Below are 17,864 nucleotides of genomic sequence, written 5' to 3' on the forward strand. Positions count from 1 at the left end.
TAAGCTTTAAGTACCAATTGTTTGAAATCTAATAAAAGAGAAAAATGAAAGTATCCTAAAATTTCCACAAAAATAAATAATTAAATTAATTAAAAAAAAAATTAAATAAAAATTTTTTTGAGGTTTTCAAATTTACAAGGCTTCTAGTCAGCTGCCTACTTTGCTTATTTGATAACTCAGCCTGAAAAAAGGAGGTAAAAAAGACTTGGACCTTAGTCTTAAGGCAAAGTGTTGCTAGTTTATAACACTTCTCAAATTCAAACATAACGATGAGCGAAATATCTAATGCAGTTCTAAGGAAGAACTTATTTATATTTTCTAAGCCACTGATGGCAATGCAATAGATCTTTCTAAATATTTTATTCGTGATTCTAAATTTTATAATAAAATGTATATAATTATAAATTTATCACAATTCCCATTCTTTAATTTCTTATTTTTAATTATTATTTTTACTGTTACGTATAAAGTTGACTTGTTAAATCATTCTCCTGTTCATTCCTTTTAAGCATTTATAATTTTGTCGTGCATAAAAATATTTCTTTTCAAAAAATCCAGAAAACAATTATATGTAAGCTTTTATGGTAAATCGTACCATTTATACAATTTGTTTCATCGAAATTTGTAATTCCACGTACCTTGAAAAATATATTTCTTAAAAAAAAAAATCTTATATATTATTAAAAATGCTTTCACTAAAAGTTTTTTCATAATAAAATATTTAAATTCTGTTAAAACTGTTTTTTTAACGAAATATCAATTTAATGTGTGAATCAAATCGATTCACTTAGTTTAATATAGATAGCTAATTAACAGCTGTAAATTTAATATTAAAAGTGCAAACATTTGGTACAAACCTATACAAATGGAAACTTAAAATTTCCATCAAAAACATTAAATTACTTTTTTATTAGTGTCTTAATTTAGTTAGATCAAATTCCATTTGAATGTTACACTAAAGCTGTTCAGAAAAGAATTTTGTGGATTTTGAAACATGATCAGAGGAAATGGACGATTTCGAATTCAACGCAATATTCAAGAAGTGGCGTAGCGACAGGAATGCAAAGGGGAGTGTAGATGTCCCGGACTACGATCTTAAGAAGAGTCAAAGAGAGAAAAAAATTAGCGCATTAATGTCATTTAAAAAATATGAGGAAAAGGCGAAAAAAGTGCCATGCCCCTGGCGCCATTTACATGTGAAAAGTACTTATTACGATTTGGAAAAAAAATCCTATTGCGCCCCAGATGCTGTTTACTCTTGCAACTCCACTGTATCCAAGTTCTTACAATGCGTCATTGAGAGTACAATTAAGACCAAAACTTTAATAAACAACACTGGGTATATAGCATACATTTGATATAATTGAGTCGAATGCTTAACCTTTTTGTTCCGTTTGTTTTTGTATATTCGTTGCTGCTTGGCTAATAAAAATTTCGTCCAGATTTAATCTAAAATGAATCTGTGCCCCTGTAAAATTGTAAAACTGCATTTTGTCGCTACGTTCTATATATTTTAAAATTTTCATTCTTCTTTGATCCTCTTTCTTGGAAAATACTTTCAATTAATTTTTTTGCACATAAATTAGTAGATATCAGAATTTTCTTCAGTAGTATTAATAATATGATATATCCTTGATAAATAATATTTGAATGAGCTATAATTATTAAAATTACTCTACAAAACTACTTAAAATGTATCACTACAGTAAATAAAATGCAAACTGTATAAATTTTTAAAAATATTCTTGATTTATCCGCAATCTTTTAATTAGTCACAAAAGGTTCATTCTTGAACTCTTTTTTTTATTTTTATTATTATTATTTACATATCAATCCAAATTTTTAACCTTTTTATTGCTCATTTTTGCGTTCCTTCCCTATGAGCTCAAAATATCCTATGATATTGCTACGATATCTGCACGCTTTTGCTCGGGATTCAGAATAACGAGAAATATCTTGAAGATATCGTAACATATCTTGTTCCAATAGGGTTCCATCTGCCTGACCATTACGTAATCAATATCTCTATCTTCTCGATACAACCTTGGCTCTATCAATTTTTCTCAGATTTAAAACTTCCAGGCTTTTTATTATGAATTTAAATCCAAGAAGATTTATGCTTTATCACGTTATTTAAATATATTAATGAGTTTATTAATAGATAAGTTTTCAGATTCATTCAGAAATATGCATTGTGTGAATATGATCTCGCCTAAAAACTTTCTCTAATCTAAAAATAAGTATTTCTTTTTTTCTTTCTCGTATACATAGTATAGAAAAAGCACAGTAACCGTCAAAAAATTCGAACTCCAGATTTTAAAGAATCTCCACGCTTTAGACTTCCATGAGTTTGAAAAATGTCTGTCTGTGACAAAGATAACTGAAAAATTCTTTCAGTTAAACGGATGGAATTTGATATATGATTATTGCACCAAAATAATAAATTTCTATCAAATTTTGAACAAATTCCGTTCAGAGGAAGTCTGCCTGTCTGGCTTTTCGAATGTAAGTTATCAAAATAACTACAAAATGAAAAAAACTAGATAAAAAAAATTCGGTACACACATTTAACATCTTCAGAATAGACGCATACCAAATTGTGAGCGAAATTCAAAACATGGTTGACCGACTGTAGTCCTTTATTTTCAGAAACATTTTAACGCGATAACTCAAACACGCAACGACTTAAATGTATTAAATTTGGTACGTGATTTTACAAAGCTAAGGTGTAGTCTTGTGTCGAATTTTTGTTTCAGTAGAATGGTAAAAGAGCGTCTGAATTAAAAATTCGATTTTTGGACTCTTTTGTTCGCATGCTAGGGAATAATTGCCAAAATGTTTATCAAAGACCATTGGATAGATTCAGTAAAAATGCTAAATTAATGTCAAAGGTTAATGTAATTCGAAATTTTGTACGACAATGCCATGTTACATATTCACAGTGACATGGGGAGACTAGTCCACGACGAAGGTCGTGACTAGTCCCACTGGTTTTATTATCGATCTTATTAACCTGATCTACTTAACATTAATCGAGCTAATTAAGCTTTATGGATAGATCAAATATTTCTTATTTACAGATTTTATCAAAGACGTAATGAAAGAATTTTTAGATTTTAATGCTCAGGTCAGTCCCACAGAAAGTCTCAGGAATGCAAAATGTCTCTGCTTATATTACATTTCTCCAGTTAATGCGAGACCTTAACTTTAAAATCAGTCTTAAGTCATATTCCACTTATTTGATAATTCTAAATAAAAACGGTACTTCGAATAATTTAAATACTTTTATAATCTAATCTTGTATTCCCCAGATCCTAATTGATAAATGTCGGAAGCACTACATGATGTCTTGGAATTTTTCTTGTATTGTGTTCTTAAAGTGTGGATCATATATTAATGTGTAACTAGAGTGTTTTTTGAAATTCTTTTAGACAAATTATAACATATTCAATGATTTTTATTAAAATCATATTATTGAAATTGTTGATAAGTCAAGTGGAAATAATCGATATTCCACTGTTTGAATCTTCATCTTATAAACAAATCTTTTCCAAATTTTATTTTTATTTTTAAAGAACTCATTTCATTTGTCTGCTGCGGCAGTGTTATTGCTTTTGTGGTGTGCTGACATAATTAGCCGGAAAAAAGATAGTTAATGATGAATGCTAGTAATTTTATTTTAAAAAATGATGCGATCCGCTTTTGGTGAATATTCATTTTATTGCTGTAATTATTAATTGCATTTTAAAATTGGTGAATTATGATTTCATAGTTGAACTAATCATTATTTTTCTTTACAGATTTATGACATTTAATGTTGCAATGAAATTTGTCCTGAAATAAAATAAAAGAAAGATGCAGACGCAGATTGTAAGTTCATTCATGATTTTTTTTAAGCTGTTACTACCGCCTTGATTATTTTTTTTAAATTTTTGGAGAAGGACAAGTAAAGTGCATATCAAATGATTGAAGTAAAGCGATTAATTTTTAACATATTTTTTTAGAAAATTTTTTCTGGTGATATTTTTTAGAGCATTGCCATTCGTATTATAAAGGGTGTATAGGTTGATACTTTAAAAAAAGAAAAAAATCTGTGGAGTTAAACCATTACACATTATTGATCTGTAATAGTTAAATTGTAGACATATTCTGTGACTTCTCCTGCCCCCCCCCCTTTATTAAAGAAAGAAAATAGATAGATGTAAAAAGCACAGCAGAAATCTAAATCTATATTAGTCCCAAAAGAATGTTTTTTAAATTTATAATTGGAATTACAATTGCACTATTTAGATGAAATTATGCTCTTTTCATTCATATAAAACATCCGTGAGATTAAATAATATAAAATATTTTATTAATAAATCTTCTTAAAGTTTTTATAGTTAAATTAGTTATTTATATCGTTTAGTAATTACAATATACAGTGGCTCAAACAATTAAGAGTACATCTTATTTTTACTTTATTAATCTGACTTTCGTTATCAATAACATATTACCAAGAAATGCAAGCATGTTTTTATTTTTGCACATAACAAATGGTTTAATTTAAAGTAAAAATAAAGAACAATCATTGAAAAAATTCTAAACTGAAAAATTTCTTAGTATTTAAAAGCATTTTAAATTTAAAAAAAAATATATGCAGAGTTTTGCCTAAAAAAATTGAAAATACAAAGGGCGTTTGCACATTTTTAACTACCATTAAATATTATCTACTTGACTGCTACTTTGATCTAATTTTGGGTAATCTTATCATAAACCTTTTCAACGATCATTTTTGTGTGATTAATTTTGTTAGTTGAATTTAAAGCCAAACTTTTCATTGGAAAATGGCTCCACAAGGAGAAACCAGTATTGATGTAAGGAAATTCACATTAGATTATTTAAAAAAGAAAAATCTTATCATGAAATAACTGAAATTGTTGGTAGAAGCCATACTTATATCTAGAAAATCATTTAAAAATAAGGAATTGATTGAAAATAAATGTGGAAGAGGAAGGAAAGGTATGCTGAGTGATGCTGCAAAAATGAATATTTTGAAAGAAATCAAGATTGATCTTAAAGTAAGTGCAGTCAAATTTGTTGCAGAAAGTTCTCAAATTATTGACAGAAGTGTAAGTGCTGAAACTGTGCAAAATGTAATTAGACAATCTGCAGTCTAGTCTAGTTGTTAGAAAGAAACTGTTCATTAGCTTGCAAAATCAGAAAAATCGTTTGGAATTGACAAAAATGTATGGAAGAGCAATAACTTTTTTGGAAGAAAGTTATATTTAGTGATGAAAGTAAGCTCAACATTTTTGGCAGTGATGGCCATTGCACCATATGAAGAAAGCCCAATACTGCTTTGGATCCAAAACATTTACATCCTACAGTTAAACATGGTGGCGACTCCATCATGGCTTGAGTTGTATGGTTTCATATGGAGTAGGAAATTTCGTTTTTATAGATGGCATTATGAATCATATGGTTTATTTGGATATGCTTTGCAATAATCTAAAGGAAAGTACTAAAAAGTTGGGTTTAGATTAACATTTTATTTTTTAGTAGGACGACGAACCCAAACACTTGGTACATAACGTCAAAATTCTTTTTCATTGTAAACAGCAGTTACACATACGGCCACAGACCTCTGATATCAATGTCATTGAAAATCTGTGGGCCACCCTTGAATGAGCAGTCCAAAAACATAAAATTAGAGGTAAAACCCATTTAAAACAAGTGTGGCAAGAAGAATGTGGTAAAATGTCTTTAGATGCCACCAAAAAGTTGGTCAGATCGGTACCATGACATTTAGAAGTCATTATTCAAAGCCAAATGACCTGCAACCAAATATTGACACTTTTTTTGTATATAAATATTACAAAAATTTCATTGGTTAATTCTCAATTTTTTTTTAGGTAAAAATCTGCATGTGTTTATTTAAAATGCTTCTAAAACTTTTCAATTTAGAGTTTTTTCGTTGATTGTTCTTTATTTTTACTTTAAATTATACCATTTGTCATGTACAAAAATAAAAACATGTTTGCATTTCTTTGTAATATGTTATTTAAATTGAAAATTGGATTTATCAAGTAAAAGTAAGGTGTACTCCTAATTGTTTGAGCCACTGTATATATATTTACATTTTGATTTAATTGAAATTGGCAGTTAATTCAGAGTCAATTTGTCAGTTGTTAAAGTACGTTAAACTCAATTAATCATGTTATCTAAATTTGTGCCATTTTATGTTGAATTGTGTTGTCATGTAATTTTTAATTATATATACGTAATAACACCTAAGGATTTTTAAAGTGAAATAAGTGCAGTATGGTTGATGCCTATCATATGATACAGAACTGATATCATAATAAGTAAAATTTAAAGCAAAGCAGTTTTTGCAATTTAAGTATTTTGTATAAATTCTAAATTGTTTATTTTACATCTTACAATAATAAATTATAAAACAATAATAAAATTGGCTCTTAAACAAAATTAGATCTCTGTAAAAAATCGAGATCTTTACTGTATTAGATCACACATATTCCTCATTATCTTTTCAATCTATATTTCTTTTCTTATCTGCAGTTCTTTTCATTAGTAAGCCATTTAGTCAGTGATGGCCAAATGCGATAAATACTAAATAAGGAGAAAAATAAAAGTTAAGGAATTTTATGTTGAAAAAATAATTAGATGGGTAGAAGGAGATGACTGATTATAAAATATTTTAATCAATATTAACGAATAGTTTTAAACTATTATTGTTTGAATTAAAAGCAAAAGTTAGCTAATATTTAATTTTTTATGTGTATTAATATTTATTTACCTTAAAATGTTCTTCAGTGAATTTTTAATTTTTCTTTACAGGTAATGTGGGTAAAATTCTATTCTCATCATAATTTCATGTCTTAAAAACCTTTCTATTTATAGAACAAAAGTGCTAAAAAAATGAAAGCTCGATTCCATTGTTCTGTTCCTGGGTGTTTATATTTTACTGGTTCTGAAAGATTTTTTACTGAAAAAAAGTTTCTCAATCAAGTAAGTATTTATTATTCTATTTATGTTTATTATATGTTATGCATATTATTATGCATTTTGTATCGGTTGAAAAAACAATCAGTATTTTCATAGAAATTAAGGGCAATATTATGTTATTCTTTCTCTTAGCAATGAGTTAAGAGCTTGTTATACTGCTGCCAAATGTAAAACATTTTTGTCAGTTGTTAAAATTACTGCCAGCAATCAAGTTTTACATATGTTAAATCTATAATCAAATTTGATTAATAATCATTAAAAAAAGTCTAGTTTAATAGTAATGCTTTTTTTATGCCAAACCCAAATTGACTATAAAAAAAACTAATTTATTTGGTTTAATTATATGGATAAATAAACCCAATAATTTCTGAAAATGTGATAGTATGTTCATTATTGCTTTAACATATGAAAAAAGTTTTTATTTACAGAAATGGACTGCTATAGTTTAAATTGCTTTCACCAGTCTTATTTGATTTGATATATTTTAATATTTGTATAGATATTTTCCTTGTCAGACTCATAGAAAATATATTAATTTAGTTATAAGATTTAAAAATATTTATAACTGCTGATTCATGCAATTTCACTTTCCAGATGTAAACAAACAATTTGATTTTAACCTTTTTTCAATAAGTAAGACATGAAACTCAGCTGTGCCATTAAATAATACTTAAATAACCAAAGAAGACAAATGAATCAGTTAAAGAAAATTTTGAGAAATATTCAGGAAGGATGAAATAATTTGTTGCCAAAATGCTCAGTATGCTTGCATAAATGTATTTATGGAGAGATTCTGTGAACATGAATATAGCCCTAATAAGATAGTTCAGTGTGCAGTTTATTTTTTGAATTCTGGTAATTTGAATTTTTATTGTATATTAAATGCATTTCGAGAATTCTAGAAGTACTAGCATATTGAGTGTTTACTTATCTATAGGCATATTTTTCATATTAAATACATAATTTTTCATTTTTCTTACACACTTTTGTAATTTTATGTTTCTATCATTTGTCTATTGTATTTTGGCTTCATTACTTTTATAAAAAAATGTCCCTTTCAAGGCCAACAAATTATATTCTGTGTTAACAAAGATTAAACCATCAAAAGCAAATAAATCAATTTAGAATTTTAATTCATAGAATTTTTATTAATCCATAGAATTGTTTTTTTTTTTTGATAATTATGCCAAGAATAACATTACAAATTTTTTTATTAATAGAACTAAATGTTTTTACTGTATTCTCTTTACATGTCTTGAAATTCATATTATGTTTTATTGCACTTTCATAATTTTATTTTTACTTTCGTTTGATTGTTAAAATCCTAATAGTTTTCAAAATCAATAAAAAGATAACTTTTTCAAACCTCACTCATTCTTCTATGCAGATTTTAAATTAAAGCTGCAAATGAAAATAAGTTGAACTCGATTGTAGTTGTTTGTGTTCATAGTATCTTCTTTGTAGTGAACAAATAAACAGGGTTTCTTTAACAATTCTGGAAGATTCTTAAGCATAAAATTGTCAGTGGTGAGAGGGGGGGGGATCAATAAGCAGGTGAATAGAACAGGCTTGTATATTTATAATTTATCAAAGTATATAAAGTTTTGTTTCAAAATGTCTGTTGTAATTAAATATGTTCCTTAGGCTTACATATGCCATTATAAATATGCTATACACCGTCATAAAAGAATTATGCCATTGAGTTGTCACAGGTGACTTTCTAATATTGTTTTGATTTCAGTCAATAGATAAATAATGTGTGAAGATGAATATTTTTTTCATATTTTTCTTGTGAAATTTTAATGTTAACTATGTTCAAATACACATTTCATTTGACAACACTGTATAATTTGGTAAAAGGTGATACTTTTGATCCTGGCCACTGTCTAAATAATTATGCAAAAACAATTTGAGTTTGGTTATTTTGATGGTCAAAACTTCAGAATTTCATATTATTACAAATTTTAGAAATTATCGAATATATAATACAATATATCAATAATAGATTATACAAGATTCATAATTATTGTAGTTTTTTACAATGAAAAATGCAAACCAGTGTTTCTGTATGCATGCAGTTTACTGAAAATTTAACTTCTCTAGTTTAATTTATAATTTTTAAAACTAATTTTCATTTTATATTTGCAGAATTTTAATATGTTAATCATACTTTTCTTGCTTCATATTTTCTCATTTGTATGCATTACTAATATATATATATACTAAGAAATTGCTATTGATGTAATAATTTTAAGGACAAGTTATTATAATTGCATTTTTTGAAAAAGTTGTCTTTATAAAATATAATTTGTTTTCATGACAAATTTTCAAAGAACCATTAAATGTATTTTTTAATTTTTTTTTTTATTTAGCACATAGCTAAAGTACATGCAGAAAAGAAATATTCTTGCAGCAAGTGCACAAAATGCTTTGGTTTGGATTCATTACGCAAGCTTCATGAAAAGACTTGTGGCATTGAATGGAAATGTACTTGTGGAGTCAAATACTCATCACGAGAATCTCTCCTAACTCATGCGAGGAGAACTCAACATAAGCTACCAGATCACATAATCAATCCTGATAAGATGTAAGAGTTTAAAAGTGTTTCAATCAAAAAGCTATAACATATTTTTTTCTTCTAATGTTTTTACTGCAATATTACCCATATTCGAGTGATGCCAAAAGTTCTCATTTGGAATAGAATTTGATACAAATAGAAACATCCTATATTTAGTTTGTTAAATTTGTTTTAACATATTGTTTATTTACCATGTAAATTGCCTGTGATTCATACCTACTATCTAATTAGGTATTATCTTTTCTACTACAATTAAGAGATTTTTCTAAGAAAAAAGCATCTTATTAGATAGCGTCTAAATCACAGGTACGAATCATGACAATTAACATGTTGAAAAGTAGGAAAAAAGTTGTTCAACATGTATTTTAAAATGTTTTACACTTTGCAAAATAAAAATGCTAATGATCATATTTTAAATGCTTGTAATAAAAGGAAATACCATATATTTCCACATATATGCTTAGAATTTTCAGAGCTTTTACTAAAGTTAAACTTCTAGATTCAGTTTATATATAGATCTATCAGTCTTGCACGAAAATGTAAGTACATTTTTGTTAGCCTGGCCAAACAGTAAAGATCTCTAAATATTTGTAATTATCATGAAATACAGCATTTTTTTATTTATTTAGACAGTTTATTTTTTAAATTGAAAAAAAAAAATTTCATTTTAAATGAAAAATTTTTTTTTGGACATTCTTTATTATTGATGATTTGTAACCAAGCAGCTATCTATTATTAGAATTTTCTTTTAAGGTAAATTACCTGCAGTTTGAAATTTATAAAAATTTCTCTTCTCTTTTATATTTCCTATAAAAAATAAATTAGCACAGAAAGTTAGATTAATATATATGTACAACAGATCATAACCCAGACAAGTAAATAAATGGAAAAAAAAAAATGTGCTAACTTCAGATAGAGTTACCAATGTTAAAACTATTATTGTTGGTTATTGCTATCTAATTAGCTTGATTGGAAGTATTCTGCCCATTTTACTTGCTTGGAAATATTTTTGCCTTCATGACAGCAAGCTTGAAAATCTCTAGATTTTTTGAAAAACATATGTCTGAATTCTGAATTAGGATAAATTTTTATTAGGGGGAAAAAAATCTAATATTAATACAAATTTCTAATAATTACTGCCCACTAATACTTATTAATACTAATTTCTAAAAATTTACTAAAATTTATAAAAAAATTGAGCAAAAAATAAATTTAGATCAATAAAATGCTAATTTTTAAAATTTTTTGTTTTTTGCTAATTTTTAAAATTGTTGCAAAAATGATTTTTGAATGATAGTAAGCCCCCAAAGTTGTTGAAGAAGCAGAATTGAAAGTGGTAAAAACTTCTATTGTAAAATACTATAGTTTTAGATTTAATGCTAATGCTAATGTTTTAGGTTTGATAATTGTATCTTTATTTGAAATTTACCTTCATTGATATTTTGGCATAAAGTACGCTTAAAATTATATTTAATATTATAAAATGTATGATTATAAATTCTAATAACTAAAAAAACCCAGTGTAAATTGATATATTTAAAAAAATTATTGGAATTAGAAAATTCCACAGAAATAAAACTGATATCACTGAAGTTTAAAATTCTTCATTTGTAAAGTTTATTTTATGGATTTTAAAGTGTTATAAAATTTAAAAATTCAATTATATGCTTTAAAATATAGAGCAATATCATTTTTTGATTAATTTTCAATTAGAAACCTAATTAAAATTCTTGAGAACCCTCTTTTAGTGAATGTCTTAATTATCTATAAAAATAATTGCTTTACATCCAATGGCTTGCTCTGTAGTGTTTGGAAACATTTTAGTGCTTTCATAATTTACTGTGCTTTTATATGAGTGCCAAAATAAAGTTAAATTTTTTTTTTTTTTTGCTATTTTTATACTATATGTTGTAATGTAATGCTCCATTTTACTGATTATAAAAAAATGAATTTTGCATTCTTCCATTATTATTTTAATGACTTGAGTGTATAAAACCACCCATATGTTTGGAATAATATTGGAATTTTTTCCAAACTTTTGAATTTAATAACAGCGTTATCTAACTAATATTGTGTTATTAAAATGTGATAATTTTTGTTTGATTAGTTCCTTTTTAAGTCAAAAAAAATCTTTGTGGACATTTTTGGCATAATGAAACAAGTAGCATAACCATAATACTATCAAAAATGAGACAGCTTCTATTTTTTTTAAAAATCAGGTCTTTTGAAAATAAAAACTAGATGATATAAAATGTTATATATTTTAAATCTGAAATATCTTTGATCTGCATATAGAGTTACTAATCAAATGCTTCTGCCAATTTACTTGCTATATATGAATTGATTAAAGATACTAAAAGCAACTTAAATTTGTGTAGTTACCTTTCCATTAGTAATGTTGTATTAACTTTGTATTGGTATTATGTATTCTTTTATTTTAGTTTTGAGGAAATATTTTACTATATTTTATTAAATTTGCTAATATTTATTAGTAAATTTAATTTAGAGTAATATTTATTAATAAGTTTAATTCAGTTCAAAGTGTTATTTAATCAAATCATGATTCTTTTTTTCTCTTTTCAGGAAACAAAGCAAAAATACTGGTCTAAATACAAATCCAATAATTCTATTTATTCAGCCTATCATTCAGAATTTGACCTGCATACAACCTGCTCGAACATCATCACTTACTCGTCCTATTCTGCCAAAAACATTACAGCATCACATATTGACTGTACCTTCATCTATCAGTGATGTAAAAAACATGTGCAATTTAGTATACTCATCTCCACCTAGTGAAAAGTTTGCTTATAATAATATATCTCCAAATTCTATTAGTGATTCACTGAGCAACCAGTTTTTATCTTCAAGTTATTCTACCATTGTAAATAATAATAATGATAACAATAGCAATAATAATCTTCCAAAACTCGCATTAGTGGATTCTGCAACTCAAACATCCAGTGACTTTGAAATTCTTAAGCGGAAAGAATCCAGAGCTTCTCAGTGTTCTAGAAGAAAGTCAAAATCAGCAGCTGTTGGTATTGAAAGTACTCACACTCAAACTGCTGAAAGTACTGTTGTCAAAATCAAGAGGAAGAAATCTCGTAGGAAATCTGTTGCAGTCACAACAGAATCATCCACATTAACAGGAGATGAATCAAATGCAGGATTATCTTTGTGGCCTAATTTCAAAGACTTGATATTTTCTGAAAATTCTGGAAATCGAGCCTTCAGAAACAGTACAAGCACTCAAACAAGCAATAATAAAATTTTATGCGATTCTCAAACTATAACTGATGATGAATTATTTAAGCTTGTCTGGGACAATGCTGAAAATAGAAAAGATTCTAATGACTGTTGCAATTCGCCATTTGGAATGCTTCAGGACATAGCTGTGGATGATTCTCTTTCTGCAATATCTGAAGGCTTATCTGCTGATGCTCTTAATATGTTTGCTTCTAATTCTTCTGTGGTAGATTCTGTTTTGTCTCAAGATATCAAAATTAAAGATGAACCGGGAAATGATATGATTCTTCCCACTGATTCAGTCAATAAAGGAATGGCGAATGAGTCATGTTCTGTGTTTCCTGACTTTTCAGAGTGTGTAAAGCAAGATATGAATAACAAAGTCATGGATATTTATACTCAAACGATGGCATCTAATGTCTTAGATTATAATCTTCTTGCAAATATGGAAACACAGACAACAGATGATTTTTCTTTATATGACTTAGAATTCTTAGACACAGAAACACAAACACCTTGGGAGGATTTTCCCAATATTGATGATTCGCCTGTTCCTGCAGACCAATTATCGATTGAAATTCAGACTGATTTTAGTTCTGAAATGGATCAAGATCCGTATGACTTCATAAACAGTCTAAATGTACAAAGTATGATTAATGATTGTTCTACAAAAGAATCATTTGGCGTGAACTCGGAAACACAGACTCATGACTGGTCTGATTTAACTCAGTTTACAAATTCGGAATCTCAAACTCTAGATCTTGCTAATTTATTTTTTTCTAAGTAATTTTCTTTAAATTACTAGGCTATTGTTACTAAGAACTGTCTTGTAATTAAGAGCTTCAGATATTAAATTATTAATGCAAAATATGTGCCACAAATCTGTATACTTAAAAGAGACATTCCATTTTATATTGTGTACAGTTTTGTTTGTTTTGTGAACGATTTTTGATGTATTTACTTTTAATGATTTTGTAAAAATCATGTTCGGTTTGTTTTTTTACTGTATAGTTTTTATTATTACATATTTGTACATGTTCCTTTTTTAAAGTTACCGAATTTTGTTTGTATGTAAAGAGAAGTGTTTATTTATTGTTCTGAATGTTAATATTTTGGCAAGATCAAAATTTGTTTTGTTTTATATGTTTTTCTTTTTTACTTTGGTTTAAAATATCTTATTTTTCTCTCTACATGTTTGTAGTCTGCAATATTTTATGTGATGTATGTTTGGAAAGTAAATGCTATTTATTATTTAATTAAAAAATGTTTAGTTTTTAGAGGGAAAAAAAAATTTTTTTTTCTGAAAGTAATAATATTTTCATTTTATTAAAGTATTTGATAAATTGATAGTTTAATTTTAAAAGGTAATTCTTTTCATTACTTTTCTACATAAATTCCACAATTAATGTTTCTATTACTTCTTCTGCTGGCATCCTGGCGTAGAGGTAGCTTATCTTCCCTGTGATCTGGGTGTCCCGAATTCGAGTCCCGGTTCAGGCATGGTTGTTCTTCATCTGTTCTATCTGTGAGGAGTGTGAATGTGCCCCCCTGTAAAAAGAGACTGTGCAAGTGAATGTGACGAATGAGTAGCCAAGATGTACTCTTGGCCTAGTTAGCGCTACTATAACAAGAAATGCTCTCTTGGCATATAATCGCTCACTTTGTCAGCGGGCTTGTCTATGGCAAGTGCCATTAGAAACAACAGCATTACTTTTACTTATGCTTATTCTTATATGTATAACAAGTACTGTGATGGTCAAAAAACTTAAACTTAAAATTTTGATGAATCTTTGCATTTTAGGCCTCCCCAAGTCCAAAAGACACATCTTTGCAATTATGTCTTTTTGCAAATGCTGTAACTCAAAAAGTGCCTTGAGATAGATAGACAGATAAAATTTGGTATGTTGTCTTTGCACTAAATTTGTAGATTTCTATATAACTTTGTACAAAATCCTGTTCAGAGGAGGTTTATGTTTCTGGCTGTTTGAAAATAACACATTTACACTTCAAATCGCAATGATTATACAATGAAGAGAACTAGTAGATGAATAGAATTTTGTATGCAGTTTTAATATCTGTAGTGTACATGTGCATTAAATTTGGAACCAAACCTGCCAAGGAGTTGACTGTCTGTCAATTTGTCCTTTCACATGCATGTAAACATAATTACTTCGAAGCACAATGACTTAATATATAAAATTTACATTTGAGTTTGTGATTACTATTGTAATTCTGTGACAAATTTTGGTTTCAGTCAGTTGGAAAAAAATCATCCAAAATACATATATATTTTCTTGTATTTGTGTATTAATCGAATCTCATTGATTAATTATCAAAGATTGCTCTTTAATGCACAAGTGCATTTATGACATAGAATAAGAAAAAGTTTTGGTAAAATATTCCCACTGATTTCTTTCTCAAAAAATGGCATTGAGATTGTTGCACATTATTTTTCATGTCATCATTGCTGTCATTGTTCTGATGATTTAGGATTATTTATGATGCAGAAATAAGTGGTGGTTGTGCCAAATCAGAGTTGTTAATAATGGTGATATTACAGCCAAACAAACTGTATGATTAGATTCTCTGTCACTGAAAACATATATTCAGGATGAAGCACCAATTTCATGGTAGAGGAGACATGCCTCTTTTCTGAGCATATTACAATAGTATGAGTAATTAATGGTCTTTCTTCTGATAAGAAGAATCTTCAAGAATCTCATCTTTTAAAATCAAATCAGATAAGAAAAAATTAAACAAAGTCAAAACATTTGAATTTTGTGAATGTCTTTCAATATTTTCAACACCTATCAAGAGCAAAATTTGATAATTTCATACAAAACCAATAAAAAAATTCTTTGGAAGCTCCATAGGCAGTAAAATAAAATAAAAAAATTGTTGACTGTTTCTTGATTTGAATTTTGATCACCACTTTCCAAAACCAATCTACTTTCATGATATCTACTCTCCATAGATGGTTATGCATCTTTATATCTCGTTTATTAGACTACAATCTGGCTTAGAAATAATTATTTCAATTGCAAAGTTTTCTTATATGCTTTTAGATATTGTGTATTTTGATATTTAACCCGGCTGTTCTGTTCAAGTCTATATGACCTAAAATAAAATTTATGCACTCATAAAAACAATATAGTACAGGGATATTTTCATGAAACAACTTGACATTGTTGGTAAATAATATAAATATGTACTCCTCGAGGGATATATGTTTATTTGTATTTCGAAAGAATATTTTTTAATTTATACCCAATGTATCTTTCATGTCAGTATGACCCAATGCGAAAAAAATCATTTACTTTTACTCATACATGTTCACTTTTGTTTGGAATAATTCAAAGAAAGAAATAACAATAGTTTCTCAAATTTATCTGTTTTCGAAACCTGTTTTATTTGTATTCCTGGGACATATATGTTTGGTTACATGACGAGAGTGCATGCTAGGGTCAAGATAATTGATACGATTGGCAGGGGGACAAACTATTTATTCTTATTGCAACTTTTCTTTTTTTCTGCCATATTTCACTCTCTGATATACTGTAAAAGAGTTGTGCTTATGAATGTGAGAGAAAAAATGGTGAATCGTATAAATTTAAGTCACGCTGATAAACTAATAGAAGCTTCTGACAGCAAAGAAGCAACCAAGTATGAAAATCATACAAGTGATGAAATTGAGAGTGAAAGTTCTGACAACAATTTTTATAGCAATATTCAACAAATGAACTATGAAGAAAGTATTCAGTCCAAGAATTGTGAAATAAAGTGGAAGTTGGATCCGATGCTACTTTCTTCTCAATCAGTAGCTGCTAATGTTATAGAAATTATTACAATTACTTCAGCTTATTACTGAAATTATTTCAGGGGTCTCAAGATATGCAATGGCAAGGATAACAGATGTAAAAACTACATTTGAGGTAGTATTCAATTCTACAATTGAAAATGAAATCATAAAAATGACTAATATTGAAGGAGAAGAAGTTTATGGAAAAAAGTGGAAAAATATCGAAAATAAAATTTTTCAAGTACATATTGGATTATTATTGTTAGCTGGTGTTTATAAATCATATGGTGAATCAACAAAATGTTTATGGGATAAAGAAATTGACAGAAATATATTTCGTGTGACAATGTCCCTTAAAATATTTTGCACTATATTGCGAATTATTCGTTTTGATCACAAATCCACTCATCAAATAAGAAGAAATTTTTGGTAAATTAGCTGCAATGTGAGATATCTGGGAAAAGTGGATAGAAATTCTACCAAAACTATATAATCTGAATGAAAATATTACTGTTGATGAACAATTAGTATGATGAACATTAGTGGCCGATGTCCTTTTAAACAGTATATACCAAGTAAGCCATCTAAATAGGTGATAAAAATATGGACTTTATGTGACAGTAAAACTTCATATGTACTGAAAACACAAATTTACACTGGGAAAGGGAAGGGTCAAAGTCGAAGAAAAATCAGGAAATATGAATAGTGTGTGATCTTACTTATGGGTATTTGGGGCACAATATTATGTAATAATTTTTTCACATCTTACTACTTAGGACTTCTAAAACGGAAAATGATTATGCTTGGCACCATTAGAAAAAATAAATCTGAACTTCCTGAAAAAATGTCAAACAAAGAAGTTCACAGCCCATTATTTTATGTTACAGAAGACACAACAGCTGTAAACTACATCCTAAAAAAGAACAACAATGTTATTCTTATGAGCACTTTGCATCATGACAAAGAAATTAGCAACAGACCTGACAAAAACAAACAAACCATTAATGGTCTTAGATTATAATTTAACTAAAGGGGTTGTGGATACTCTTGATCAAATATTAAACACATACACTTGTAAAAAAAAATAAATCGCTGGCCGATGATATTATTCAATAACATGCTTGATAATTCTGCATATTTGTCCTATGGACTTCAAACCATAGTGAATGGAATGAAAACAAATTGAATAAATGAATGTTGTTTTTGGAAGAACTGAGAAAAGCACTCATT

General features: G+C 27.6%; 1 protein-coding gene across 2 annotated transcripts; it reads left to right on the forward strand.

The window, feature by feature from the left end:
* Nucleotides 1–3,577: 3,577 nt before the first annotated feature.
* LOC129963302 (uncharacterized) lies at nucleotides 3,578–14,083 on the forward strand. Of its 2 annotated transcripts, none has more exons than XM_056077587.1 (5): nucleotides 3,578–3,705; nucleotides 3,801–3,870; nucleotides 6,904–7,011; nucleotides 9,381–9,595; nucleotides 12,170–14,082. In XM_056077587.1, exons 2-5 carry the CDS (start codon nucleotides 3,856–3,858, stop codon nucleotides 13,620–13,622), a joined length of 1,791 nt encoding a protein of 596 aa, XP_055933562.1. In that variant the 5' UTR covers nucleotides 3,578–3,705; nucleotides 3,801–3,855; the 3' UTR covers nucleotides 13,623–14,082. The 2 variants fall into 2 exon arrangements, with proteins under 2 accessions (XP_055933562.1, XP_055933564.1); XM_056077589.1 differs by having other exon boundaries at nucleotides 3,591–3,705; nucleotides 6,841–7,011; nucleotides 12,170–14,083.
* The last annotated feature ends 3,781 nt before the right edge of the window (nucleotides 14,084–17,864 follow it).

The sequence above is a fragment of the Argiope bruennichi genome, chromosome 3, assembly GCF_947563725.1.
Source record: "Argiope bruennichi chromosome 3, qqArgBrue1.1, whole genome shotgun sequence".
NCBI lineage: Eukaryota > Metazoa > Arthropoda > Arachnida > Araneae > Araneidae > Argiope > Argiope bruennichi.